This window comes from Gymnoscopelus microlampas (genome assembly GCF_963454915.1).
Source record: "Gymnoscopelus microlampas genome assembly, chromosome: 2".
NCBI classification, from domain to species: domain Eukaryota; kingdom Metazoa; phylum Chordata; class Actinopteri; order Myctophiformes; family Myctophidae; genus Gymnoscopelus; species Gymnoscopelus microlampas.
Genome location: NC_139939.1, coordinates 47,166,009 through 47,193,932, shown reverse-complemented (window position 1 = coordinate 47,193,932; position 27,924 = coordinate 47,166,009). Strand labels below are relative to the sequence as shown.

At 41.4% G+C, this 27,924-nt stretch overlaps 1 protein-coding gene across 1 annotated transcript; it reads left to right on the top strand.

Moving 5' to 3' along the window:
* The first annotated feature begins 116 nt into the window (after positions 1 to 116).
* LOC311058310 (ectonucleoside triphosphate diphosphohydrolase 7-like) lies at positions 117 to 24,816 on the top strand. Its single transcript, XM_084075718.1, has 14 exons — positions 117 to 251; positions 1,093 to 1,173; positions 3,981 to 4,145; positions 4,954 to 5,159; positions 9,275 to 9,425; positions 10,154 to 10,257; positions 10,562 to 10,621; positions 11,116 to 11,264; positions 12,180 to 12,346; positions 16,214 to 16,415; positions 16,954 to 17,073; positions 20,753 to 20,838; positions 22,189 to 22,350; positions 23,404 to 24,816. Exons 2-14 carry the CDS (start codon positions 1,166 to 1,168, stop codon positions 23,624 to 23,626), a joined length of 1,803 nt encoding a protein of 600 aa, XP_083931844.1. The 5' UTR covers positions 117 to 251; positions 1,093 to 1,165; the 3' UTR covers positions 23,627 to 24,816.
* Positions 24,817 to 27,924: the final 3,108 nt, after the last annotated feature.

The following is a 27,924-nucleotide window of genomic DNA, read 5'->3' as shown; positions in this document are numbered from 1 at the left end:
CCATAACGGTCGTGACAGACGAGACGACCGTCGTGTGATCCATGGCTACCTCCCCTCCCACCCGGATATACGTAGTGTATGATTTAAAGACGTCGTTGTGTCACTTCCCATCCGAACATGATCTCTCCAGCCTCCTCCTCTGTAGTAATCTATCTGAGGAAGTACTGGGCTCTTTATATTCTGTACTAAACAAATAATAACACATTTATACAACGACCCATTCAACAAGTCTTGGAACAGGAAACGCAACAGTAAGTAATATAATAATCACACATTATTACATTACAACCATATGGAAGTGGGCTCAATGGATATAATGGCATCCCTCCGGAAGCCGGTTAGGTGCTAGCTAAAACTCTACACTTTGTATCATTATATTGTGCACTTGTTGTGTGAGCATATAATAATCTATTCTCTGCAGAGAAAAAAACATGCTGTCATAACAACTAAATAGGGCTAAATGTGGTGTTTTAATTAATTTCTGCCAGATGTATTGTGATGGCGACTAGTTAAATTACATAACAACTGTAGCTTATGGAATGTCTCTTGTCTATTGTTATTTAATGCAAATCAATATCATGATGCCATGGATCTGTTTATCTTTTCCAGTGGTGGAAAGTAGTATAGTATATTTACTCAAGTATTGTATTTAAGTACAATTTTGAGGTATTCTTTACTTTACTTGAGGATTTCCAATTTTCAATACTTTTACTTCTACTCCACTACATCTCAGAGGCAAATATTGTACTTTTACTCCACTACAATTATTTGAAAACTTCACTTTGCAGATATGCATTTTTACGTTATGAAACATACATTAACCACTTCAGCCCTATTTTATACATAGGCTATTTGAAAATAGCTGCGACGCGTTTTGAGCTTGTAGATCTGTTATTTTCAAACTGTTTAGTGCTTTTACTTATGGTACTTTAAGTACATTTTCATACCAATACTTTTGTACTTTTACTCAATTTTGAATTCCAGACTTTTACTTGTAACAGAGTACTTCTACATTGCAGTATTGCTACTTTTACTTAAGTAAAACATTTGAGTACTTTATCCACCACTGATCTTTTCTCTCCTCTCCTCCAGGCAGCAGCACATCAGAAGAAACCACACCATGACCAGACAACTGTGCAGTGTCTTGTATTTCACTCTATAACATATGGCAAGGTAAGGCACTCAACAACTCCTGGTGTGTAAGACAGCTGTTGGTTCTCACATTCTTCACGTCAAAGGACCCACAACCCATTAAGACCTGAGGCGGTTTAAGTTTAAGATTTAAAAAAAATAGCAGATCTACAAGCTCAGTACAACTCGGTGCCGCGCTATGAGCTTGTATATCTGCTGTTTTTGAATAGAAAAAGACATCTAAAGTGACACAGATGCGTTCCAGGTCTCGATGTGTATTTGACTGGACCCACATCTGTTTTGTGCCAGAGACCCCCATACAAACCCCCCTCCCCCCCATATGCTGTTCAAATGTTTCACAAATATTCAAAATTCCCCACGTAGATGTTTTGAAAATAGCAAATCTACAAGCTCATACCGCATCACGTCAGGACACATTGTGAGCTTGTAGATCAGCCGTTTTCAAATTGCCGATGTATGATTTTGATGCTATATAATTATTAAGGGTGCAATTTTAGTTCCCAACTATCAATCCTTTTGATGGGGACCACCCCTGGAACTCCCTCAAGGACCCCTGGGGGTCCCCAGACCCCACTTTGAGAACCACTGTTTGTAAGGAATATTATGCTTCTCCAATAGATTTTTTTAAAGGAATAGCTTTTAGCACATCTTACCCCTCTTATAGTCAGTACATAAGACTGTTATTACTGGCCTTATCTTTATAGATGCATGCATACATTCGGCGACAGCAGTCTAATGCAGTGGTTCTCAACCTGTGGGTCTGGACCCCCAGGTGGGTCCCCACATGATTTTTTTTTTGGGGGGGGGGGGTCCCCAGATGATACTGAAGTGACAATTTAAGGACTTTTATTACCTTTTTAAAACCTAAAAAAAAGAAAAGACCATTACTGCATCAAAGTAATCAACAAACTACACTATGAATAAATACCGGTAAAACATTGGCCAAATTGTCAAATTATATTAGAAAGAGGCAAACCATTTGAAAATAGCCGATCTACGTAGATCGGCTATTTTCACAATATTTATCTGTGGAACCGAGTCAAACTAAATGTAACGCCTCAACTCCTACATTCCAAGTGCTTGTCAGGGTGGGGGGTCCCCAGTTCAAATATATTTTGGGGGGTCCCCAGTTCAAATATGATTTGGGGGGTCCCCAGTTCAAATATATATATATTTTTTTTTTGGGGGGGGGGGTCGCGGCCTGAAAAGGTTGAGAACCACTGATTATTATGGAAGTTAATGATCAAAGCGTCCTCCTGTCCATGACATCATTCCTTGCCAAAGCACCTTTGCTCTCATCTGATGGTGTCCTCCTCCCTGCTGATTTCACAATATACATAGTAGGGAAATATGACTTGTACATTTAATAGAATGGGGGCACTTCACAATTATGTTATGTTGTCACAAGAGTAGAAATTATCCTGACAACAAAGGTGCCCATATAGAACATGTGTAGGTTGTTACTGGTTTCTCTCAATATGTGAAATTCAATTAGAGTAGACAGTGTCTTATTATGTATCACAATAATCTGTTTTATTGTGTAATACATCATAGAATGTCATAACACCTTTTTGCCAGATGTCCTTTTTAATAGAGCCTAAAGTTTCTCCCAAATACATTATACATCTATGGTCTGCAGAACTCCATGTTTCTTAATGCATTTGTATTGGCATTTTGGTAGTGTCGCGTAGCCAGACAACTAATCCACAATCCACAAGAGGTGGGTCCTCTGCCATCGGTGTAGGAATGTGTGTGTGAATGGGTGAATGTAATGCACAATCTATGCACTTTGGATAAAAGCCTATATAAATGCACCATTTACCATTGTATTTAATGATTTCACGTGCGAATGCGCACAGGCACGCCCTGACCAGCATTAGCCTATGAAATATTCAATTTATTTTGACGTTTTGTTAATTTTAGTTAGGTTTATGTGTGTAGTTTTTGCTAGGTTTTTATTTAGTTTGAGTTTTCTTTGTAACTTTTCTAAAGAATGCCTTGATTTATAGAACCTAAGAAAGAAAGGTAGGATAATAGAATATATATATATATATATATATATATATATATATATATATATATATATATATATATATATATATATATATATATATATATATATATATATATATATATATATATATATATATATATATATATGCTATTAACCTGTGATTGTGGAAAAACAGAAACGAAGATGGATGCTGATAAGATTAGGCTGTCCTCCTGACTATAGCTTGCGAAACGAGTTTGATCTTTCACTCCACTGCCCTCGCTAGACCAATGCATTTGAATGGAGAGACCTGACGGGGGTTGCGCATCTGATGGGGTGTGAAGTGCCTTTAACAGCTGCCTATTGTTTTCCGACAGTCTACCAACAACTAATATACAGACGCTACTAGCTACCACACCTGACCTACTGTTATGCAAAGGACGAATCGAGTGGAACGCATTCACTTATCCGTGCATGTGCGTGCTCCTGCTCAAAAGACTGCGTGGTTACGCCCCGAACGCTATACAGGGTCTGGAACTACACATCCCGAAAGCCGAGAACAGAAGCTGTCATCTGACATTTACGAAAATATCTTCACATTTCATTTTAGAATTTCCATTTCTGATAAGCAGCAAGCTATATGCTTTGATTATTTTGATTTATATTAGGACAGATTTGCGCGACTGTAAAGACGAAACGGAAGCGGGGAAGAGGTGTCACATGATCCTCTGATCATTTTAATAGCTTCCGTTGCTCCAGTTTATTTATTTATTAATTAAGTTCATATTGTTTGCTCATGGTTGTCTCTGCTGTCTCCTCTCTCTCCTCCACACAGGATCAGCCTGTCCTGTGTGCCTGCCTCCTGGTACTGTGGCTGTGTCCCCAGGCAGAGGCTGCTCCTGCTGCTGCTGCTGACCTGTATGACCCTGCTGCTGCTGGGCCTCTATCAGAACCAGCTCCTGGGCCCCCAGCATTACCACGCTCGGGGCCGGATCAACAAGTAAGTACACCCAGACCCATAGAGAGAGAGAGAGTTATGACACGCTTTGATCTCGCCGCAAAGCAGGCTGCTGTGGGCTATAGTTCCAAACATTGGAACTTCCTCATTGAGAGAACGAGCATTTCCGCATTCCATTCTTACAATGGGAGTCAACGCTAGTGTTGTCACTCTCACATCAGATCACAGTTGCAGAGCCATGTACATCTCCTTTCACACCGTTTCAACACTGTTTGCGACGCATTGAGATACTGTTCTCCTTTCACACCGTTTCAAAAATTCACACATTAGGACACAATTTTGTCTGAGCTTTTATTTTTGCTTTAATCCATTAATACCGGGAACGCATCTGTGTCATTTTAGATTTCTTTGGCTATTCAAAAATAGCAGATATACAAGCTTGTTGCAATTTCTTTTTTTTTTATCGTGTAAATGTGTGCAAATATTTGAATATATACAGTGTGTATTTTTAAAGCGTTTTGAACTCCAATATTTGCTGGAACAACATATTTTGAGATGGGGGTCCGCGGCCAAATACATATAATTTTGGGGGGCATGACATGGAAAAGTTGGAGCAACACTGATACAGCAATGGGAATAGCAGATCTACAAGCTCATAGAGCGGCACTGCCGCGCTATGAGCTTTTATATCTGCTATTTTTTGAATAGCCAAAGTATAAAATATGGATAAAGTGGTTACACAGATGCAACTGTTATCTAACTTGCATCATTGTATTGCAAAGCCAGAATGATAACTCAAAACAAATGGTTTATTCCCATTCATTCATTCACGGTCACTTATCCTCCACAGATACCTGTCCATAGCGGAGACCATGGAGGCCACTGATATCCTCAACCCGTCCCTGAACTACGGGGTGGTGGTGGACTGTGGCAGCAGTGGCTCCAGGGTGTTTGTTTACTTCTGGCCCCCCCACAACGGGAACCCCCACACCCTGCTGGACATCAAACAGATGACCGACCGTGACCGCCGTCCTGTGGTCAAAAAGATCAAACCTGGTGAGTAAAGAAAGGCTCAGTTATACTTGGGTTGCCTGCCGGACGGTGTCGTGCTCAGTAAATAGCTCTACAAGATTTTATTTTATTAAGGATCCCCATTACCTGGTGCCATTGCAACCAGCTAGTCTTCCTGGGGTCCACATAAAAACATATAAACAAATACAATTACAAATGCAAAATGATTAAATATCTATGTTAAAAATAACCGAAAGTACGCGTGAAAAAAATTACAGTAAAGAAAAAGACAAAAATACTTCAGTGTTGAATACAATTTTTGACTCTTAAAAAAAAAAAGAAAAATCTACAGACTGGTGGTAACAGCTTGTAGAGCTTTTATATCTGCTATTTACGACATGCAATTTAAAAGTATAAATCAGGCTTAAGTAGGAGACAGGAGGGCGTTTGTTTTTCTTCACTTCAGTCCCAGCTCACTCTATGAACTAAACCCTACGAAGAAGAAGTTTTGTATAATAGAAATGTATAACATACAACTGTATGTTGTTTTTTCACATGCACTTACAGTACAGCTGTGGAAACATCGCAGGAAGTGAAATTATTGTTCTTAGAGCCTCCCCAACCGTGTAAGAATAACAATCCAATAAGGGGATAAAGTGTAGAGCCTTATAAAGGGACACGTTTGCCTCTAGTGGTGTGTCCTTTTACTACTTGACCTGACAGCTGCCTTTGACACAGTTGACCACAAGATCCTATTACACCGCCTTGAGAATTGGATTGGTCTGTCAGGCACGGTTTTATCCTGGTTTTATTCCTTCCATAATTGGCTCCAGTGAGCCAAGTGAGGTGTTTAGATCCAGTACCCAAAACAATGCTACAGTAAAAGACCTAGGTGTTATTCTCGTTTCTTAGTTAAATTAATGCACACATACACAATGTTACTAAGGTTGCCTTCTTTCATCCCAGAAACATTGCTAGAATTAGAGCCTTTCTGTCAGTGGAGGATGCAAAAACGCTAATCCACGCTTTCGTCTTCTACTGTAATGCACTTTTTTCTGGCTTTCCTAAGAAAAACACTGAGAGACTACAACTTGTTTAGAAAGCGGCAGCCTGAGTTTTTACAAAAACCAAGATGAGAGAACACATTACTGAGTGGTTCTGGAATCCTTCTAAAGTGATGTAGTGATGTTTTGTTCTTGCTATTTTCTTGTATCGTTTCATTTTGATCTTGCCTCCTTTTAATTTGTTCTTGATCATGTTTTTGATCTTATTGTTTTTAGTCTTGTTTAATATTGTGTTATTTTTCTTTATGTAAAGCACTTTGGGCTGCATTTGATGTCATGAAAGGTGCCATACAAATAAAGTTTATTATCATTATTTATGCTGTTTGGCTCAAAGTAATCAACATAAACATTGTGATCTTAGGATGAATTATCAAGGGAAACAATATTTATTTTTCACATTTGAAATACAAATAAGCCTTAGAACAACAATTGGTTAAATGTGTGTGTTGTCTGTGGTTCACCATATATAGAAAACCAGAGCCATTTATCCCTGATAAAGATCTGGGGATCTTGGATTTCATGTACAACTCCATAGTAGGATGGAATTGAGGTGAAAACCCTAGGAGGAACATGCCTGGAGGAGCACCCAGGGTGATTTAACTCATGTCTACATTAGGGATAAAAAACGCTCACAATAAATCGCATCGCAGGTATTTAGTTATTGTGAAATTGTCCTCCATCATACACCAGGATCAATTAGCTTTTGTTGAGCTGCAAATTCAGTACAACTTCCAAAAATAGCAGATCTACAAGCTCACAACGCGCTGCAACGCGTTGTGAGCTTGTAGATCGGCTATTTTTGGCGAACATTCCACCCCAGAACAGGGATGCTTGGGGTTCAAGTGGTTACAACAAAAGCGTCATTTTAAGTTTTTAAGTATATTTTGATTATTGCAATAATATTGTTAATCGCAATGATAATCGTGACATGTAATCTTCATATCCCATGTCCCATCCCTAGTCTACATTTCCCAGAATACTGTATGTATCGTAGGAAAGGTAGACATCTGTTGCGCTGTAAATCAGTGATGAGAAAATACCCATACTTTCTCTGCTCTCTCTGCTCCTTGTATTGGTGTGGTTATTTTCTCATCTCTGACTTACATAATGTTGAGATTACTACAGATTAGGGCAGCAGAGGGTTGTATGTTTTTGCTGAGGAGTACCCACATGCGATTGATAGGTTATCTTCATGGACCGTTGCCAACATCAGCTTAGAATGTGAGTGTGTGTGAACAGAAATCCTTTAAAGCTCATACCAAAGCATGGAAATATATATATTTGTGTTCCTCATGAGCCTTTTTTAATATTATATTACTATGACATCTAAGTTTAACCTGCAACACAAACAATTTTATTATTATGTAGAGGGGGTCCCTTCTTCATCTCTCTCTCAGCTAAGGGGCCCTTGGCCTGAAAAACGTTGAAGACCCCCCTGTGTATGGTTTGTTGTTACCCCATTAAAACCGGGAAAGCATCGGTGTCATTTCAGCATTTTAACCACTTTAATCATTATTTTTATACTTTGGCTATTTGTTGTGTGAATTTTTTTTTTTAACTCAAGTATTTGTTTCTGGGGGTCCCTGCTGGCACAACATATTTTGAGATGGGGGTCCGCGGCCAAATACATATCATTTTGGGCCTTTGACATGAAAAAGTTTTGAGTGCCACTGGCACTGATATTGCAAAAAAACAAAACAGAAAACTTAGGATTTAGAATAGTGGTTCTAAATTGACAATTATTAGCCTGTGGACCCCCATTTGAAAAGATATGCCAAGGACCCCCATAAGAGAAGATTTTTACGGCTTTTTCAACCATTTTAATTTAAAGGACCCCCAGTTTGACATGCATTAGGCTACGGACCCCCATTTAATGGCATTTCTATATCTGGGACCACAATTTAGATTGTAAAATCAATGTTAATTTAACTCAGAGTCTACAAATGTGTAACAATGTGTACACTCTGAGTTACAGACCCATAAGGGTACATTTTGTTCCCAACTATCCATCATTTAGCTGGGGACCCCCTGGAACTCCCTCAAGGACCCCTGGGACCCGGACCCCACTTTGAGAACCAATGATTTAGAAGACATTTTGTAGAATGGGCCTCAGGTCTAAATGGTTTAGCTGAACATGTTGTCTGGTAACGTGGTTCATACCAGATGCTGTGTTTTATCTTAGTCACACTACAGAGATTAGATTGTACTCAGAGAATGTGCCTAGAAGGGTACAGGCTGACGTGGTACTTTGCTCCTCAGCACAGAACATGTTGTGTTTTTATGTTTTATGTTGTGTTTATTTTGTACCAATTTCACGAGGGTGTCTGGTCCCTCGGGCACATTTGAACAGCTGCCATAATTATTAAGAACATAAAAAAGAAGACTACTGCACAATACATCTATTCATTTCAATTATAAAAGGGACCTTGTTTACAAAAAATGCCATCGTATTATAATTTATCATTTCATTTGGTTTACATGTGCTAAGCGTCTGAATGTGGTGAAACTTTGCACTACGTTTAGGAACAAATGCCACCCTTTTAACATTGCCCTATTATAGCGCCACCAGGAGGACGATTTTTGAATTTTTTTTTTTTAAATATTACTCCTACAATTATTGTCCAAACATCACGCAAATCGGTACACATTATCTTTATAGTCAAGTGATCATTGAAAATTAAAAATGATTTTTCTGATTGGCGCATTCCCAACATTTCTGGCCCACAATAACCTACCTGACCTGGCGGAGACCTAGTTAGGATGTGAGCCTACATAGAAACCTGGTTTAGCAAAGATCCGTTTTCAAAATCATAACTAACAAATTTGCTTGTTTCTATCACACAAGAACAGGTAAAGATGTTTGGTGGTTTCTCTTATTGTAATGTGACATCTGTTGTACAGTTGTAGCTTGTGTGTTCTTAAATGTGCATCTTTTCAACAAAAAGATACTGTTCCTTCATAGGCCTTAAGTAACCAGATGGCTCAGGATCAAGTGGGTGAAAGTTAAATGATGAGATTTTATACCAGAAAAAAGAAATCGCCTCAGCTCTGCTGCCTCTCTTAACACCAGCCTTGTGCTTGTTTCATATTGTTCAGGTATCTCCACCTTGGGCCAGACGCCAACAAAAGCCAGTGACTACCTCCAGCCTCTCCTCACCTTCGCAGCAGCACACGTCCCCAGGGCCAAACACAAGGAGACCCCCCTCTACATCCTCTGCACCGCAGGCATGAGGCTGCTGTCAGAGCTGTAAGGTTTAGATATGTGTGTGCGTGTCCTGAGTGCTAGGTTTTTAGTAGAGCCCGACCGATATATCGGTTTGGCCGATATATATCAGCCAGTGTTGATTTCGTCGACTAAAACTATGACGAAAAATGTTCCTCGACTACCTTTTTTTCACTGACGAAAACTAAATAAAAACTAAGCTATGATGACTGAAACTAAGACTAAATATAATTCACAATTTCGTCAAATAAAGACTAAAAGACTTAGACTAAAATGTTAGTGAGGGACTAGTGGAGAAGAGATCCAGTAGAACTAAAAGACAAGTCATTTTATGTTTGGTTGCGCTCGGGTGTCGCGCTCTGAAAATAGCAGATCTACAAGCTCACAGTGCGTCGCAGCGCGGCGCGCTGTGGGCTTGTAGATCGGCTATTTTCAGCATGCAACCAAGTGTAAAATCAGCCATTACGACGCCTATTAAGGCACCGCCAAAATACATTGTAGTCGACTAAATCAACTGTAGATTTAGTCGACTATAATCTTATATTTAGTCGACTAAAACTAGACAAAAACTAAAACATTTCAAAACTAAATTTGCTGTCAAAATCAACACTGATATCAGCCAATATTTGACTTTTCTTTTGACAACATCAGTATCGGCGATTACGCAGCCGATGTGTACCGATCATCATTATATAGGTGAACATTGAATTAAAATGTCAGTGCTTAACAGTGATGTACCTGTGTGTTATTAGCCAACAGACTGCAATCTTGGAGGACCTGGTCAGCGACGTTCCCCTTGAGTTTGATTTCTTGTTCTCTCAGTCGCATGCTGAGGTCATATCTGGGAAACAGGAAGGTGAGTCTATAAGTGGGATTGCTTGGATATTATCATTGAATGCTGACATTGCCTTGAGTTGGTTATTTAATGTTGAGCCATGGGCAAATTTGATCAAATCTCTTTTAAGACACATCAAAGGCACAAGATTATATTTTTGTTTTTTAACTCGACAATTACAGAAATTGATACGTTTATCAGATCTGTGAAGAGATGAGCATTCACTTGTGACGTGTGTGTTGTCTCCACTGATATTTGTCTACCTGAATGTGTGTGCTAGGCAGCTTATCTTATTAACTGTTGTGATGCTGCCTTTCTACCTCAGGAGTGTATGCATGGATTGGCATTAACTTTGTGCTGGGCCGATTTGACCATGCTGATGAGGGTGAGTGTGTAATGGTTTAACCACTTTCAACCTGGCATCCCTATTGTGCTTTGTATAATCAAAAATGTAAAAAGAAATTACAACAAGAAATATAAAAAAAAAACTAATCGCTCATCTACACTCTCACATCACATGATGGCATCGTAACACGTTGTGAGCCATGTGACACTGGCTTAAGTGGTGAACTATCCAAATCTGACGATTATTAACTTCTTAGGCTTTAACTGTGACAGCTTTTATGTTCTTGTGAACACACACACACACACACACACACACACACACACACACACACACACACACACACACACACACACACACACACACACACACACACACACACACACACACACACACACACACACACACACACACACACACACACACACACACACACACACACACATATGCATGTGCAACGAAAAGAAGCATTTTCAGTTATTGAATTTGACCAATGAACAGTGAAATAATTGACTGACTTTTATTCCCTTCGACAGAAGACGCCATGGTTGAGGTGACGACAGGGTCACAGAACCAGCAGCCAATCAGCCGACGGCGTACAGTGGGCATCATGGACATGGGAGGGGCTTCGCTGCAAATAGCCTATGAGGTGCCCAGTGCGGTCACCTTTAGTTCACCAGATGAGGTGAGGAACCATGTCAAAACCACGTTTTGATCGTTGAGCAATAAGGGATAGGACTAGATACGTTTTTAACTTCATCCTATGCCATTTTCGAACACCCCAGGGTACAACATGTATTTGTTTTCATATTTTTATATTTCTTATTTTAAGTGTATTATGTTTATTTTATGTATTTCTTTTTGTCATTTAACAGTGTTCAAAATAAAACAAAATCAATCAAAAAATATATATATTTTCCTCTGTATTGTTAAAGAGAAGAGATGGGGACAATATCACCAAAACAGCATCAGAACAACTTCAGTGGTCAGTCACACTAGCATTTTAGCAAGGCCAACCTGGATTGAGTAGAATACGCTTGAATTTCTAGGTTGCCATAATAGGCTCTATATACAGCAGCCATATTGGACAGAAATTGGGCCCCTTCCTTGCTTCCTTCACAGGTGTTACCAATGACACGAATGAAGGCTCTGTTCCATTTAGTGTAGCACAGTGGTTCTAAAACTTTTTAATTTCAAGGACCCCCATAACTCTGAGAGTGTACAAATGGAACCAAATGGACCCGGGAGGGTCCATTTGGTTCCATTTGTACACTCTCAGAGTTACACCCTCTCAAGGAACCATGAGGGTTCCTGCCTGGACCACACTTTGAGACCCACTAGTATTTCTAGTGAGCCAACATGCACAACATCAGCACTCTGACTCTGTTTGACCAGAATGGAACAGAGCCTTCATTCGTATCATTGGTAACACCTGTGAAGGAAGTCAGAAGAGGCCCAATTTTTCTCAAAAATGGCTGCTGTGCATAGAGCCTATTACAAGCTGCCCACTACAAAGTATTGAAAAGGTCAAAGACACAGTGCTAGGTACGTACACACCTTGCTCTGCGCTATGGTAACACCTCGGTGTGTGTTGTTTCAGGAGGAGGCAGGGAAGAGCCTGCTGGCGGAGTTCAACCTGGGCTGTGACGTGGAGCGCACCCAGCACGTGTACCGCGTCTATGTCACCACCTTCCTGGGCTTCGGTGGCAACATGGCCCGACAGCGCTACGAAGACTCGCTGGTCAACAGCACACTGTCTAAAAACAGGTACACACACACACACACACACACACACTTTCTGATATGAACAACAAAGCCATCACACGTTTAGCCTTACATCGTCACTTCGAACTCATGCCATTCCGGACGAAGATACAGAACTTTGAAATGGGAAAACGTTCTGTCCCTTCAGCCATAGGATGGTTTTTGTGTATACTGGGGACACCATGTATTTGTCTTGGTGTTATTAATAAACTTGACCTTGTCTTGGTGTTATGTTGTTGTGTGCTATATGGTATAAGTGTTTTTCTGTTGGAACAGACTGTGAAGATGAATATCCCTGAGGGGACAATGGAGAAAGAGAAATTACACACAGTAGTGATAAGACGTTTTTTAAACGGTTAACCGTGTTCATGGGAAGAAAAAAAAATCACACCCTGTGTGAAGGAAGCGGTGCCTTTGGGGCGGGGCTTAACTCATTTCAGTTCGTCCCTATTGGTGGTCTGAGGCGACTTACCAAATTTGTACTTGGTAGCATGCTGCAAACTGGAATGATGGCTGTTTAAAGCCCAGCCAATGGGCAGACAGAGGGGGCGGGGCTTAAGTAATTACAGTTCGTCCCTATTGCTGGTTTTAGTCCACGTACAAAATTTGTACTCCGTAGCATGCTGCGAACTTGAGTTATAGCTGTTTGAAGGCCAGCCAATGGGAAGACAGAGGGGGCGGGGCTTCAGCAATTCATGCTGGTCCCTATTGGTGGTCTAAGTCCACATACCAAATGTGGACTTGGTGGCATGCTGCAAACTGGAGTTATAGCTGTTTAAAATCCCGTGCTCATACGGGCGCTGGGGGTCCCTGGACCCCTCTTTGATAACGTCAGCAAGTCATGCGCCTCGCTATTGGTGGTGTAAGTCCACATACCAAATTTGGACTTGGTGGCAGGCTTCAAACTGGAGTTATAGCTGTTTAAAATCCCGTGCCCTAAACGGGCGGACGGACATAGCATACGCGGGGGGTCCCTGGACCCCACTTTGATAACTTCAGCAATTCATGCTCGTCCCTATTGGTGGTGTAAGTCCACATACCAAATTTGGACTTGGTGGCAGGCTTCAAACTGGAGTTATAGCTGTTTAAAATCCCATGCCCTAAACGGGCGGACGGACATAGCATACGCGGGGGGTCCCTGGACCCCGCTTTGATAACTTCAGCAATTCATGCTCGTCCCTATTGGTGGTGTAAGTCCACATACCAAATTTGGACTTGGTGGCAGGCTTCAAACTGGAGTTATAGCTGTTTAAAATCCTGTGCCCTAAACGGGCGGACGGACATAACATACGCGGGGGGTCCCTGGACCCCTCTTTGCTAACTTCAGCAAGTCATGCTCGTCCCTATTGGTGGTCTAAGTCCACATACCATATTTGGACTTGGTGGCATGCTGCAAACTGGAGTTATAGCTGTGTAAAATCCCGTGCTCATCATCCCGTGCTGATACGGACGGACGGACGGACATACGGACAAAGTCAAGCTTAGAGCGGTTGGCACCGCTAAAAACGAATCTAGGACCAATTAAAAGGTAGGGTAAGTGATATTTTTGAGTTAAAACAAAAAGTATTTTGTTAAAAGGTTAAAGCACTATATTCTGATAGTAATCATTGCTATAGAGTGTTTGTTCAGTAACAGGAGTCTCTCCGCCTCTCCAGCTCTTTAATAAACAGAAAATACATTTTCCGGTAAGTGTCAAAATCTCAGCCAATCAGGAGAAAGTACCCATTTTTAAGCTTCATTTTTATAGTGTTCCAGTTCCAATTTTGCCTGCTCATTTCTTAGTGTCATCACTTCCAATTTCACTTGTTTAATCTGTATCCTGATTGAGTTCTCTATCCTGATTGGATAAAATTGGAAATGAAACTGAAACGAAAATGCATTTTCTGTTTAATAAAGATCTGGAGATACAAGGAGACTCCTTTTACTGAACAAACACTCTATAGCAATGTGTACTATCAGAATATAGAGCTATTTAACACTTATTTTAACCAAAGAAAATCACTTACCCTTCCTTTAACCACAAATAAGAAAATAACTCATATGAATAATACCAAATATTAAAATATCAAATATTAAAATGTGAACAAGCAGTGTTACACGCTTGTTCCGTTTCTTAAAGTGACCATCGGCAGAGAAGTGATCTCCTTAGATTGGATAACTATAACCCTTTAATTAGTTCTACAGAAGTGCTTCATTCTGGGATGCATAGCGTCACCACAGAGCAGTGTGTGCGACATGCGAGACGGTCGTGACAGCTGAGCCAACCTGCGTCATCCAGAAACCGCAATGTTGACGCGAACTTTATCCCGGGGGATTTTATACAACGTATATACACAGTATATCCAATGTTGCTGCCCACACGCAAAATAAAAGCAGCCTTTGTATTCTACACATATAAACCCCAGTCAAGTTTCGCTTTCATTAATGGCTTTTAAAAAGACTACTCTGAAACTGTAGCTGATATAGACACATCTGGGAAACCAGCACGGCAGTGGGAAACATTTCCATTAAGACAGATGACTGTTTAACTTGATTTAAACATTGTAGAGCCTGTACCTGTTTAGACTATACATCGAGGGGCAACTGGGTTGACTTTTAGTCAAGACGCGTGCATGATTAATTCAATGTCCAGAGGCAGAGCAAGTTGTGTCTCTTTGGATATGTCAATCCATTTATTAACCTAGCCGCTCAAAAGCTGTTTCGTTCCACAATCCATAAAGATAAACAAAACTCACATAACATTGAAAGCCGCCCAGCAACACATGGTATGACATGGCGAAAACTGTGTGGAACTTCCCTCATTGCACACCTGCACACAATCACCCACTGCCAGGTATTAAAGCGTAACCATAGTAACCGCCCACTGACTCTTGATTGACATGATGTCATTCTTGTTACCAAGGCCACACCATTCATTTAAATCAAACAAATCAAAATAAATTGGAAGTGCAATTTGGCTCCAACAAACATTGATCACCTTCTAGGCTCTGTCTGCAATGAGAAGAGTTCTGACAGTCAGTTGTTATACCATTATATACTGCATACACATTATTGCTGTACTATATTATAATATACTATCTTACACTATTTTATGTGCTACTATTGTTATTGTTACTACTTGCACTGTATCTCTTTCTGTCTCTCCTCTGTCTCTCTCTCTCTCTCTCTTCTTTCCCCCCGACACGGTCGAGGCAGAAGGCCGCCACCCTAGAGCCTAGGGTCTGCCTGACGTTTCTTCCAGTTAAGGGGGAGTTTTTCGTTGCCACTGTCGCAAAATTGCTTGCTCAGGGTGGGATGTCGGGTCTCTTCTCTACATGTAAAGTGTCTTGAGACAACTTGTTGTGATTTGACACTTTAATAAAATTGAATTGAATTGAGTTGTGCTCCCGACATACCGTATACAAAAATAAGCCAAATGCCCATCCCTAACACAAGCACACAAAATGTATTGATAATAATTTTATCATGTCACATCTTTTGAATTTTAAGCGTATGAATTCAAGGTCACACATTTACACCACCTTTTTGGAAAAAGTACATTTTGAGATGACTTACTCAAGCCAAATAAAAAAATAAATGGCCGATCTACAAGCTCACAATGCTAGTGCACACCGTTGTGAGCTTGTAGATCGGCTATTTTCACAACGTTCATCTGTGTGTGGAACCGAGTCAATCTAAATGTAATGCCTACAATTCCAAGTGCTTGTCAGGGTGGGGGGTCCCCAGTTCAAATTATGATTATTTGTGATTATAGTGCAGCACAACGCTGCCATTTTCCCACTGGGTCAGGGTGCAGGTTCCTCTGAAGGCATGAAGGCATGATGATGCAACAAAATGCTAAAGCTTTTTTTATGTTTGCCGTTTCTGCAGGTTGCTAACGACACAAACCGGTCTGAGTGAAGACAAACCCTTCCTGGACCCCTGTCTCCCCGCTGAGCTGTCGGAGACGGTGGTCCGCGACGGTCACACGGTGTACCTGAGAGGCCAGGGGAACTGGGCCCGGTGTCAGGGCGCTGTGCGTCCGTTCCTAGGCCTCCACAACGGAACCATGTCCCCAAGGGGGGTCTACCAGGTAGGACGTTCTGTTCCAAGAAAGTCTGAAAATACATACAAATAAATCAAACCAACTTCCAAAATTAAGTGGGAAACTACATTTAAGCCCATCTAAGCATATACCATATCGAAAACAAAGTATACAGCATTGGTTCTCAAAGTGGGGTCCGGGGACCCCCAGGGGTCCTTGGGGCGGTACCAGGGGGTCCCCAGCAAAATGTGTTAATTTAGCACCAATCATTTTAACCATATTTTATACTTTGGCTATTCAAAAATAGCAGATATACAAGCTCATAGAGCGGCACCGAGTGCCTGTGAGCTTGTAGATCTGCTATTTTTGAAAAATCCCTGGCACAAAATATTTTTGAGATGGGGGTCCGCAGCCAAATACATATCATTTTGGGGGTCCTTGACATGAAAGTTTGAGAACCACTGGTATACAGTACCAGAGAAAATGTTCTTAGTCACCTTGTCTGGTTAGAAAAGTATTACAATCATGTTTCGACCTATATAGATATATGTGTATAATTCCATGTGTTGTTTTGTCTCCACTCCAGGCACCCATTGACTTCAGCAACAGTGAGTTCTATGGCTTCTCAGAGTTCTACTACTGTATGGAAGACGTACTGAGGATAGGAGGGCAGTACGACAGCGGGAAGTACTCACGTTATGCCAAGGTAACTGGAGGAAAGTTCTCAGTTGCCATGAATGATTTCATGCAGTCCTGCGGACTTGTTTCCATTGTGGTCCTATATATTCAATTCATCAACAAAACATGCAAAATTAACACAATAGTTCATGTCAACAAATCATCATCATCATCAACAAATACAAACACTAATCAAATCAAACTTTATTTATAAAGCACATTCACAACAATCGAAATTTACCAAAGTGTTGTACAGGGTGAGACAAAAAACATCAGCAAGAAAGTGTGCAAGTGGAACAACAACAACAAGGTCACACGTCACATACAACAAGCAGATCAAGACATGAACTTAAGTGTGATTAAAAGCTAAAGAATAAAAGTTTTAAGAGGGGATTTAAAAGCCTTGATAGAATTAACACTTCTAATATAGAAGGGCAGGCTGTTCCAAAGCCTAGGAGCGGCAGCAGCAAAGGTGCGGTCACCCCTACTCCTCAGGTTACCCGCTTTTGGGAACTTGGGAAGCAACTAGTTGGCTGACCTCAGTGCTCTGTGTGGGGTGTAGGTAGGGCTCCAACAGTTCAGACCAGTATAAAAGGGGCCAGCAGGCCGTGCAAAGATGTGTAAGTAAATAAAAGAAGCTTAAAATCTATTCTGAAATTGACAGGAAGCCAGTGCAGAGCAGCTAAAAACTTGGGTTATGTGCGCTCGCTTTTTTGTGCCAGTGAGGAGGCGAGCAGCTGCGTTTTGCATCAGCTGCAGGCGCCTGAGTGAGGAGGACTGGTCAATACCGGAGAATAGGGAGTTGCAATAATCCAGTCTGGAAGATATAAAAAGCACTACAGTATATCGAAGGAGAAAAAGCAAGAACGCTGGCAGTGAATGACACCTCCTGTCGATGGGTATTTACATTTACCTCCCCTCGTGGTCTCCTGATAGATGTTTCATCAGGGACGTGCACAGATAAGACTCTAGGTGGCGCTAGAGCACCTGCCCTTGACCAGAAGTGCCCTTTTGAAAAAAAGAAGGAAAAAAAATCAGTTTAAAGCAGGGGTCTTCAACAGGGGGTCCGGGACCCCTAGGGGGTCCTCAGAGTTACTACAGGGGGTCCGCCAAATCTTTATGTGATATGATTTTTCTTTTTACCATAACCACTCGAAACCTAGCATCCCTTTTCTGGGGAGAACTTTAGCCAAAAATAGCAGATCTACAAGCCCACAACGCCTCGCGCTGCGAGGCGTTGTGGGCTTGTAGATCTGCTATTTTTGGCAAAGAGGTATAGGTGTAGAGGGAAAAAAAGAGCAGACCAAGTAAACAAAAAAAAGTATAATTTACTTGAGCACCTGCCCCTCAAAATGTCTGTGCACGCCACCGTGTTTTATTATAAGATTAAAGAGTGTTATAATGGGCCAAATGAAAGTAGCAAGAGAATACATGTTGGGAAGCATCTTCCATAAAACCATAATGGTCTCGGATATTTCATAAAAGCAAAGTTAAAAAAAAGCCTCAATCTGCAATTTCTTTCATCTGGTTGGCTGTATGTAGAACAGGGGTGGGCAACTTTGATGATGGAGAGGGCCACCATATTTCTACACTCACTCCAGAGGGCCACATTGCATACTGTCAGACAGAAACCTCTTATCTCTGAATTTTAACTTTTTTCGTGAATTAATGCCGTACCATTCTGTCACACAAAAGTAGCAAAAATAGCCGATCTTGCGTTTTGAGCTTGTAGATCTGCTATTTCTGCTATTTTTAATTGGAATCCTGCATTTATTTTTGAATTGGAATCCTGAAAAGTAACATTTTTATTTAATTTCAAATGCATTTGTATGAACTTATATACAAATACATTGGACACAAAAAAGACAATAGAATTTTAATACTAGTCATTAAGCTACTAATATAGACTGAAGTAATTAAAGCGAGTCATGTTTGCATGTTTGGAATTGTAACAACTGAAATCAATAATATATCACTTTTCCGATATTAACCTGCGGGCCACATTAAGTGAAGGTGGGGGCCGCATGTGGCCCCCGGGCCGCCAGTTGCCCATGTATGATGTAGAATATGAAGAACATAAGGTGAATAAGGTGATAATAAACTAGACATCATACTTCTACATAATGTGCTAGCTGTTTATGAAACAGCGCTATTGTTCACACCGTTTCACAAATCACAGATTGGGACTTAACCCATTCAATCCGGGAACGCAGCTCTGTCATTTTTAGATTTCTTTGGCTATTCAAAAATAGCAGATATACAAGCTCTGCCATTTTAGAAAAATCTTGAAAATGTGTGCAAATCTTTGAATATATATATATTTTTTTTTGAAGCAAACATTTGTAAAATATTTAGTTCCAGGTACCCCCCAGAAGCAAAGATTTGAGTTACAATGTTCGCTTTAAAAATATATATATTCAAAGATTTGCACATATTTTCACGATTTCTTTTCAAAAATGGTAGATCTACAAGCTCATAGCGCGGCACTCTGTGCCGCGCTATGAGCTTGTATATCAGCCATTTTTGAATAGCCAAAGAAATCTATAATGACAGAGTTGCGTTCCCGGATAGAATGGGTTAACAACAATAACAAGTTTTGTTTTTGTCTTTATTCCCTGTGGCTGCCCATGAAAATAATAATGTATTAAACAACAAATCACCATCACACTTCAAGATTATCTTGATTTATTCAGTGTTTGGTTGAGTACATGGTTAAACACTTTCAACCTGGCATCCCCCATTTTGTGCATATCATTATAGGTGAAAATCTTTTTAAATCTAATATCTCACAACATATCACGTGATGTGAAGCGTTGTGAGCATACACAGCGGATCGGCTATTTATAAATCAAAAATAGCACATGTACAAGTTCGCAGCGCGTCACTTTGTGCCGCGCTGCGAGCTTGTACATCTGCTATTCTTGATTTATTTTTATACGTTTCAGATGGGGGTCCGCGGCCAAATATATATAAATGTGGGGGTCCTTGACATGAAAAAGTTTGAGAACCACTGGTTTACGGGATGTTGACGATGTTGACTGGTTGGTGTTTCACTGAAGGAGTGGTCCTCGAAATTAAAAAGTTTGAGAACCACCGGTATTGTAATAGTATAGCACAGTGGTTCTCAAACTTTTTCATGTCAAGGACCCCCAAATTGACCCTTTTTAGCCCGCGGACCCCCATTTGAAAATATATGCCAGGGACCCCCATAAGAGAAGATTTTTACGGCTCTAGCAGTGATTCTCAACCATTGTAATTTCAAGGACCCCCAGTTTGACATGCATTAGGCTACAGACCCCCCATTTAATGGCATGTCTATCTCTGGAACCCCAATTTATATTGTAAAATCAATGTTAATTTAACTCTGAGAGTGTACAAATGGAACCAGATGGACCCTAACGGGTCCATCTGGTTCCATTTGTACACTCTTAGAGTTACAGACCCACAAAGGTCTTCTTGGTCCCTATCAATCATTTAGCTGGGGACCCCCTGGAACTCCCTCAAGGACCCCTGGGGGTCCCCGGACCCCACTTTGAGAACCAATGGTATAGCAGACGTGAAGTCCACATACCAGCTCTGACAAACCGCTGATAAACAGGTTCCAAAAGTGATAGGATCGATTCCTGGTTCCTCAATGTTGGATCCGGTTGCTCCGATTCCTTCCGGTTCCGGATCCTAACCTTTTATGTGTGTGTGTTTCTCTGAAGGAGTACTGCGCCACCCAGTGGTCAACACTGAAGCAACGTCTGGACAGCAAGCTGTTCTCCCAGCAGGCTGACATCAACAGACTGAAGTAAGTCATCTCATCATTCAGGGTGTAATCGCTATATCAATCTAAAATCCTTAATTAGTCCACTACGTTTAGCCAAATTGCTGTACAGTTTAGTACACACACAATCCATTTAGTATGTGTAACTAAACTTAACTAACTTCTTTCAAATATATAGTTGCTGATGGGCAGAAAACTTTGTGGGTTTTTTAAAATATTTTTTTTATTATAAATTAACGCCCTACTTGTTCATACTACAGCGTCACACAAAAGCATCAAAAGTAGTCTTTGTTTCAAATGATTGTTTTCATTCTTTGGGTCACATGCACTTATAGTACAGCTGTGGCAACATAGCAGTACGTCGTGAAATGTGTGATTTTTCGTAGAGCCTCCTCAACAGTGTGGATAAAAATAAAGCACAATAAGGAAGAAATAAAAAAGGCGGAACGACAAGCAGGCACATTCCTGTGAAAATGTCACATTTGCGCCCCATGTCAGAGTTGAAATACGTTTACCCGCGTAGAAACATGCATATTCACTTGAGGAGTGCAGATATTGTACGTACTGTACTTGGTAGTCAGCGATGCATTCTAGTGTTGCCAAGTTTGCTACGATCCTTAAATATGATGCCTTCAAATCTTGCATGTTCATTCTGAGATGTCTAATTAAATATTTAATGGCATCACTGTCTGGTGTTAATTTGGTTAATTTTCTTGTTTGCATCAATTACTGGCAGTTACGTCATTTAACAGAAATAACCAGCATTGAATCCCCAGAGAACACACTTTATGAGCTGTTTTGAATGTTGTAAGATGTTGGTTAACTTACAGTATGAGCTGTTGTAGATGTTTGTCGGGTGACGTCTTACTTAGACAATGTCGTTGAAGGTTGAAAACCATTTGAAAGAAGTGGTGTATAGTGGCGTTTCATCGGCTTGATCCAAACCTTCACAAAGGTCAATAAAACCCACTGACACACCTTGAGACTTGTCTTGTACGCAGGCGAAATAACACACTGTCCACAGCTTGAATTTCACTTTGCATTATTTACTGATCCACAAGTGAGCATACAAACAGCTTCTTGGTCATTGTTCTTGGCCACCCAGGTGCATGCCCTTTCCCAATCAACCAGGGCCTACATGAGCCCTGGAGAGGCGTGCTCTTGTGCCCACAAATAATAATCTAATAAACCAATAACCCATCAAAACTGATAGAACTAATAATGCCAAATAATAAGAACAACAACAATCATATTAATAATAATCAAACAAACAAAAACAGTTAAATGGCTTCTACAAATGGTTTTTAGTTCAAAGTCATGTCCCTGTATAATCCTGAAGTGTTGGCTCATCCATTCCATCCTCTGTGCTTCCAGGTACCAGTGCTTCAAATCGGCCTGGATGTACGAGGTCCTGCACTCGGGCTTCCGTTTCCCCAAGGACTACCACAGTCTGCAGACCGCCCAGCAGGTCTACGACAAGGAGGTCCAGTGGACCCTGGGAGCCATCCTCTTTAAGACCCGCTTCCTGCCACTCAGGTCAGAGTCCGGTTCTTTCCAACCATACGGAAAGAACGTTGGAAATTCCACTCGTGGGAGTTGCATGGATTAAAATACAAAATGACTATCCTTTTTTTTGTCAGGGCTGGTATGGCCGACTCAATCTGCAATTTCGACTGGTTGGCTGTGTGGCGACCAAAACATCATAATTCTAAAATTATGATGAATACATTCTTGTGCTAATTTTTTGAAACACAGCGCTATTCTGTGGGGGCTCCCTTTCACACTGTTTCACAAAAATCCCATATTGGCCTAAAAAAGCAAAAATAACCAAGGTTTTCTTGTATATCTTTAAACATAATCTAGAGCAGTGGTTTTCAACCAGTGGTCCGGGGACCACCAGTGGTCCTTGAGGGGGTTCCAGGGGGTCCCCAGACAAATGAATAGTTAGGAACCAAATTGGACCTTGTGTGTCTGTAACTCTGAGAGTGTACAAATGGAACCAATGGTTTGGTTCCATTTGTACACTCTCAGAGTTAAATGAACACTAATGATGATGATACAGTGTATATTGGGACCCCCAATAAATCTAAATGGTTAAGTCCCTGGTATATATTTTCAAATGGGGGTCCCTGGGCTAATATTTGTCAATTTGGGGGTCCTTGACGCAAAAAGGGTTGAAAACCACTGATCTAGAGGAGGCATAATCTTATGATTGACAACCATGAAATTTAGAATTATGGACCCAGGAACCCACTGTAAACAAAACACTCTTGTCTTTTGCAATGAAAACGACAAAAACAAACGAGTACGGTACGTAGAAGAACTTTAACACAAGAATACATTTATAGCTCCCAATTTCCTCTGTCTCACTCTCCCTCTCATTATCATTTCACCTTTAACAGTGGTCAACTACGGTAACTGTAGACTTTGTGCCGCTACCGTGCTGTTGTACAAATGATTTGCACACTATCAGAGTTATGGGGGGTCCGTGGCCTAATACATATAACCGAGGGTCCTTGAATTGAAAAACGTTTGAAGGAGCACTGCTTCAAGATAATAACTCCCACCTCCTCCTCCGTCCGTCTCCAGGGACCTCCAGCAGGAGATCTTCCGCCAGAACCAGAGCTCCAGCTGGCTGCGCTCCTCTTTCGTCTACAACCACCACCTGTTCTCCCTGTGCATCCTGGTGGTGCTGCTGGCCATCCTGCTGTACATCCTGCGCCTGCGGAGGATCCACCGGCGGGAGCAGCGGCAGGCCGAGACCCTGGACCTCCTCTGGGTGGAGGAGGGAGAGGCTCTCCTCTCCTTGTAGCTCCTCTTAAGGTAGCTCTCCTCCACCAAACAGACTACTAATAATGATCACTACAGACTGGCAGTCGAATGAAGTCGGGAGATCAGTCGGTTTGGAAGGTGTGGGGAAAAAAAGTTGCTGAATGCACCTGAGAGCCGACGCCGACAGACGGCTACTATGGTGCTAAAAACAATAGCCTATGGCTTGATTTCTTCCGCTGCTACCCGACGGTCGAAAGCCGACCGAGCTTTGCAAGTTGTAGGGTCGAAAGCCCTACAACTTGCGACCCTGAGAAGACTGTGTACCCACCACCCATTCAACAGCCGATTTTTGGCAACAAACGCTTTCCAACGCTGCCGACGTCGGTGCGGTTGGAGAGCTATACCTTTTTCTCACAGCGTTCTCCGTCTGTGACGGGGCAGTGGCCGCTCGATAACTATTGGATGTGTTTTGACTCCAAAGAACCGATCTAAGTGAACCGTGCTGTGCTGTGTAACATGTTTCACATGTTCTGGATGTGTTTCCATTACAGCTACAGCATCGGTATCAGATATAAGGTTCTCACAACCCAGTTTGGGCCCTCTGCTCAGGAGCCGGTACTAACCCTGAGTTCTGGGAACTCAGAATCTATAAAATAATTTACAGTAGCAGATGTACAAGTTCACAGCCCGCGTTGCTTGGGACGCCTGAACTTGTAGATCTGCTATTTTTTTTAAAAGCTTTTTTTATGAGTTTTTGTTTAATGATGTCTTCAGGCGTGTTTGTGGTTATAATGGAAACGTTAAAAAAAACAATCACAGAACTTCACGGAACTTCTGAAGGTTCTGGGTTATGGAAGGTTCTGGGTTTAACCCTTCATAGTTGAAAAGAACCATCTGATGACTCACATCACCCCCGCTTTGATTGGAACTGGTCCAAGCCAGGTTTCTACGTGGACCTCTCTTCCTAGAAGTGTTGTACCCGGAATAGCTGTGAGAAAGCACCAGGTGGTGATGTCACAATCGGAGCGGACGTTTCGTAGTAATGGTTGTTTGAGGACTGAAAAGCGCACACAGCTCCAATTTGATGGGGAAAACATTGAAAAGCTACTGGCAAGGATAAAGACTATATCGTATGTGATTTAGGTGGAGGACGAACGCTTAGACACCCTAGAGACAAAGGGTAACCTTTGAGAGGTTTTCCCTGTGTGTCGCAGAAACTAGAAATGTGAGTCTTACACAGAGTTAAGATTTTAATCTTCTATCATCTGTCAATGTGAGACAATAGGCCTTAGGGCCTATTGTCTCACATTGACAGATGATAGAAGATCTCCACCTGCCAATATGTTATGCGGAAATCTAAATGCAAAGGTACGGTATTTGCTAAAACGGCGACGAGAACGGCTGCAAACAAACCTACACCTACTGCTTTGAAAACCAATCCTGTTTTTTGTGAGCTTAAAGGTCAGCTATTTTCAGCGTTTCAACAGTGGAGCACACGCTTAGACTCGAGACGAGTAGGAGTCAACCGTTTTACCCTTGACCCGTCTTATCAAGTGGATAAGAACATATAAATGTGGGCCAACGAACGCTGCCTGCTGGAACACAGTCTTTGGATGCATGCCCCCCCATCCTCCCCCATGTGATGTGGTGTGAACATGGATGTTCTATTAAACCCGGCTGTGACTGTTTAAACAAGAAGAAAAAAGGGAATGTCAACAAATAGGGATTTGCCTGCTCGGCTCTGGAACGGAATTGACCTGTGATTGACCTCGGACGGAAACACGGAAGGTCACTCTCTGAAGGCGTTAAAGGGCTAGTTCACCCCCAAAATGACTTTTTTCTCCCTATCGATTAGTCAACTCATGGAGACTTGAATTCATGGATATTTTTTGTTTTTTGTCGCATTCCTAAGCCAATAATTTGAAGAGTCTCCTTTGTGTCTCCTACCAGAACCACAGCCTTACCGGTCCACTGGTCATCAAATTATTGGCTTAGGAATGCGACAAAAACAAAAAAATATCCATGAATTCAAGTCTCGATGGGGTGACTAATAGATAGAAAAAAAGTTGGTTTTTTTTGGCTGAACTATCCCTTTAACTGTAGAAAAGCGTGCCCACACAGACTGCACAGGTTACAGAACACCACAGAACATTCCATTTCCAGTCTTATCGGTGGCCAAAAGACATTTTTAATAGCAGTGATGCTAAATTGATGGTGGCATTGGACCAAGGGGAAGGCAGACGGCCGTCGCCTTGAAGATAAGGCTGATTTTAAAATGTAATAAGATGAACCGCTTATCAAAAGGATCTCCTCCTCCTCTGCAGGCAAAAAGACTGTGGTGGAACAAATTTGTGTATCAACAAATTGATTTTAAATGTTTTCAATCTACCATTTCAAACTCATTCCTGACAAAGGTGACTTGAATCAAGGAGCCAAATTGTGAGGTGAGGTTGTTTTAGTTTGACTGACTGTACTGCTTTTTAATGTCTGTTCAATTCATTTCTGTTCATTCCCTGTCGAGCCTCTGAGAGGCTCGAACCTCTGTGGTGATACTCAACACAATGTGTCCGAGTAGAATTTACTTTATAACTTCAAAACAAGCATCTGAATACTTCTTTAATAATGCTTTATCTGCCTGGGTTAAAAGAAAAGACTTGACTGATTCATTACATTGCATTCCTGTTTTGGGGGTGTCAAATAGGTGCACATTTGTAAAAAAAAGAAAGAAAAAAAAAGCTGATCTACAATCTCACAACGCATTGCATCGAGATGCATTGTGAGATTGTAGATCAGCTATTTTTTGCTGATATTCTTCGCCCGATTATGTGTGTACATAGGGCTTAAATGGTTAAGCTGAGCTGTGATTTAATCAGTGTTTTTTAACCTATTACCACGGTGCTAATTGGAATATCCAAAGCCATTTAATAATGATGGTGTAGGCAAAATAATCATATTTGAACTGGGGACCCCCCAAAATAATCATAATTGAACTGGGGACCCCCCAAAATAATCATAATTGAACTGGGGACCGTCCACCCTGACAAGCACTTTGAATTGTGGGCATTACATTTAGTTTGACTCTGTTGCGCATTAAGCTAATCATCTGGGGACCCCCCCCAGTTTGGGAACCACTAGGTGTGGGCTACTAGATGCAAAATGGAGCCTAAAGTGATGATGGAACACCTCAAACTAAGCAGAATCCATTCCACACAGGAAGGGGGTGTTTCTGTCAAAATGTGTTTGAGCGAGAGAGAGAGAGAGAGATACCCAACTCACAAGATGAGAGTCACCTCAATTCAGTCAATGTAAGTTGACAGCTTTTCATGAAATATGGCTATAGTTGTAGCTCCGTATGCAGCTGGCTATTTATTGCTGTAGTGTAACCTCATCCAAGACAGGACTTATAAAGGATTGGACACAGAGACAGAGAAACAAGCCCGGAGGCTTTGCTTGGGTTTATTATGTGATGTCTATCGGAGAGGAAATGTGGTATCAATTTGTTGTTCTCTCTGTTCAGTGTTTCACACAGCCATCTGGTGACATCTCTCCAGCGCTATAGCTAGCAGTTGGTTTAGTGCTACATCTCTCTGCCCATAAATTGACAACTTTCCAACAACAGTTGTGAAGAGAGGCCACAGTGGTGGTGGTGGTGACGGAACGGGAACTGTAAATTAAATGTCAGAATTTAGAACTGCTATCTCATCCTCCTCATTACTACCAGTAACACCCAGTGGCTCTCAAACGTTTTCAATTCATGTCGAGGCACACCTAATTAATGTGTTTAATTTTTCCTGCAGAGTAGACCCCCCCCCATCTGGAAATATTTTGCGCCAGGGACCAACGACGTACATGATTTGTGTTGTTAAAATGTTTCAAACATATTCAAAAATGTTCACTTTAAAAAGATTTTTATTATAAGGGAACATGATCTGCAAGCTCACAACTGTGAGCTAGATTTGACCGAGGACCCCCTGGTGGTCCCTGGAACCCCACTTTGAGAACCACTGGTGTGTCTAGAGAACTGTTTGACAATATGAAGTGAATGTAATCTGAGGGCAGATCTAAATGTATGCCACATCCACTTCTTTCTGCCTGTGTTTCTGCACCTCCCTCTCTCTCTCTCTGCCTGCCATACAGATGAGCTCTGACAGGCTGGTGTCAAGCTGCCAGAGTGTGTTAACAACCTTGCATTTCTCTGTCTCTCTTCTTTTACTGCAGCCGTTCCCCAACCCGTGGGTCGGGGACCACCTGTGGTGGTGGCGGGGGCCCTGAGGATATTGCACGTTTTTTGTACTACCGATCAGAGTTGCCAGATCTGCTTATTATAATTTCCCCACA

Coding starts and splice junctions, on each gene's coding strand:
- LOC311058310 (XM_084075718.1), top strand. Junction 17,074..20,752: donor AGTACTCACGTTATGCCAAG/GTAACTGGAGGA, acceptor GTTTCTCTGAAG/GAGTACTGCGCCACCCAGTG. Junction 22,351..23,403: donor ACCCGCTTCCTGCCACTCAG/GTCAGAGTCCGG, acceptor GTCCGTCTCCAG/GGACCTCCAGCAGGAGATCT.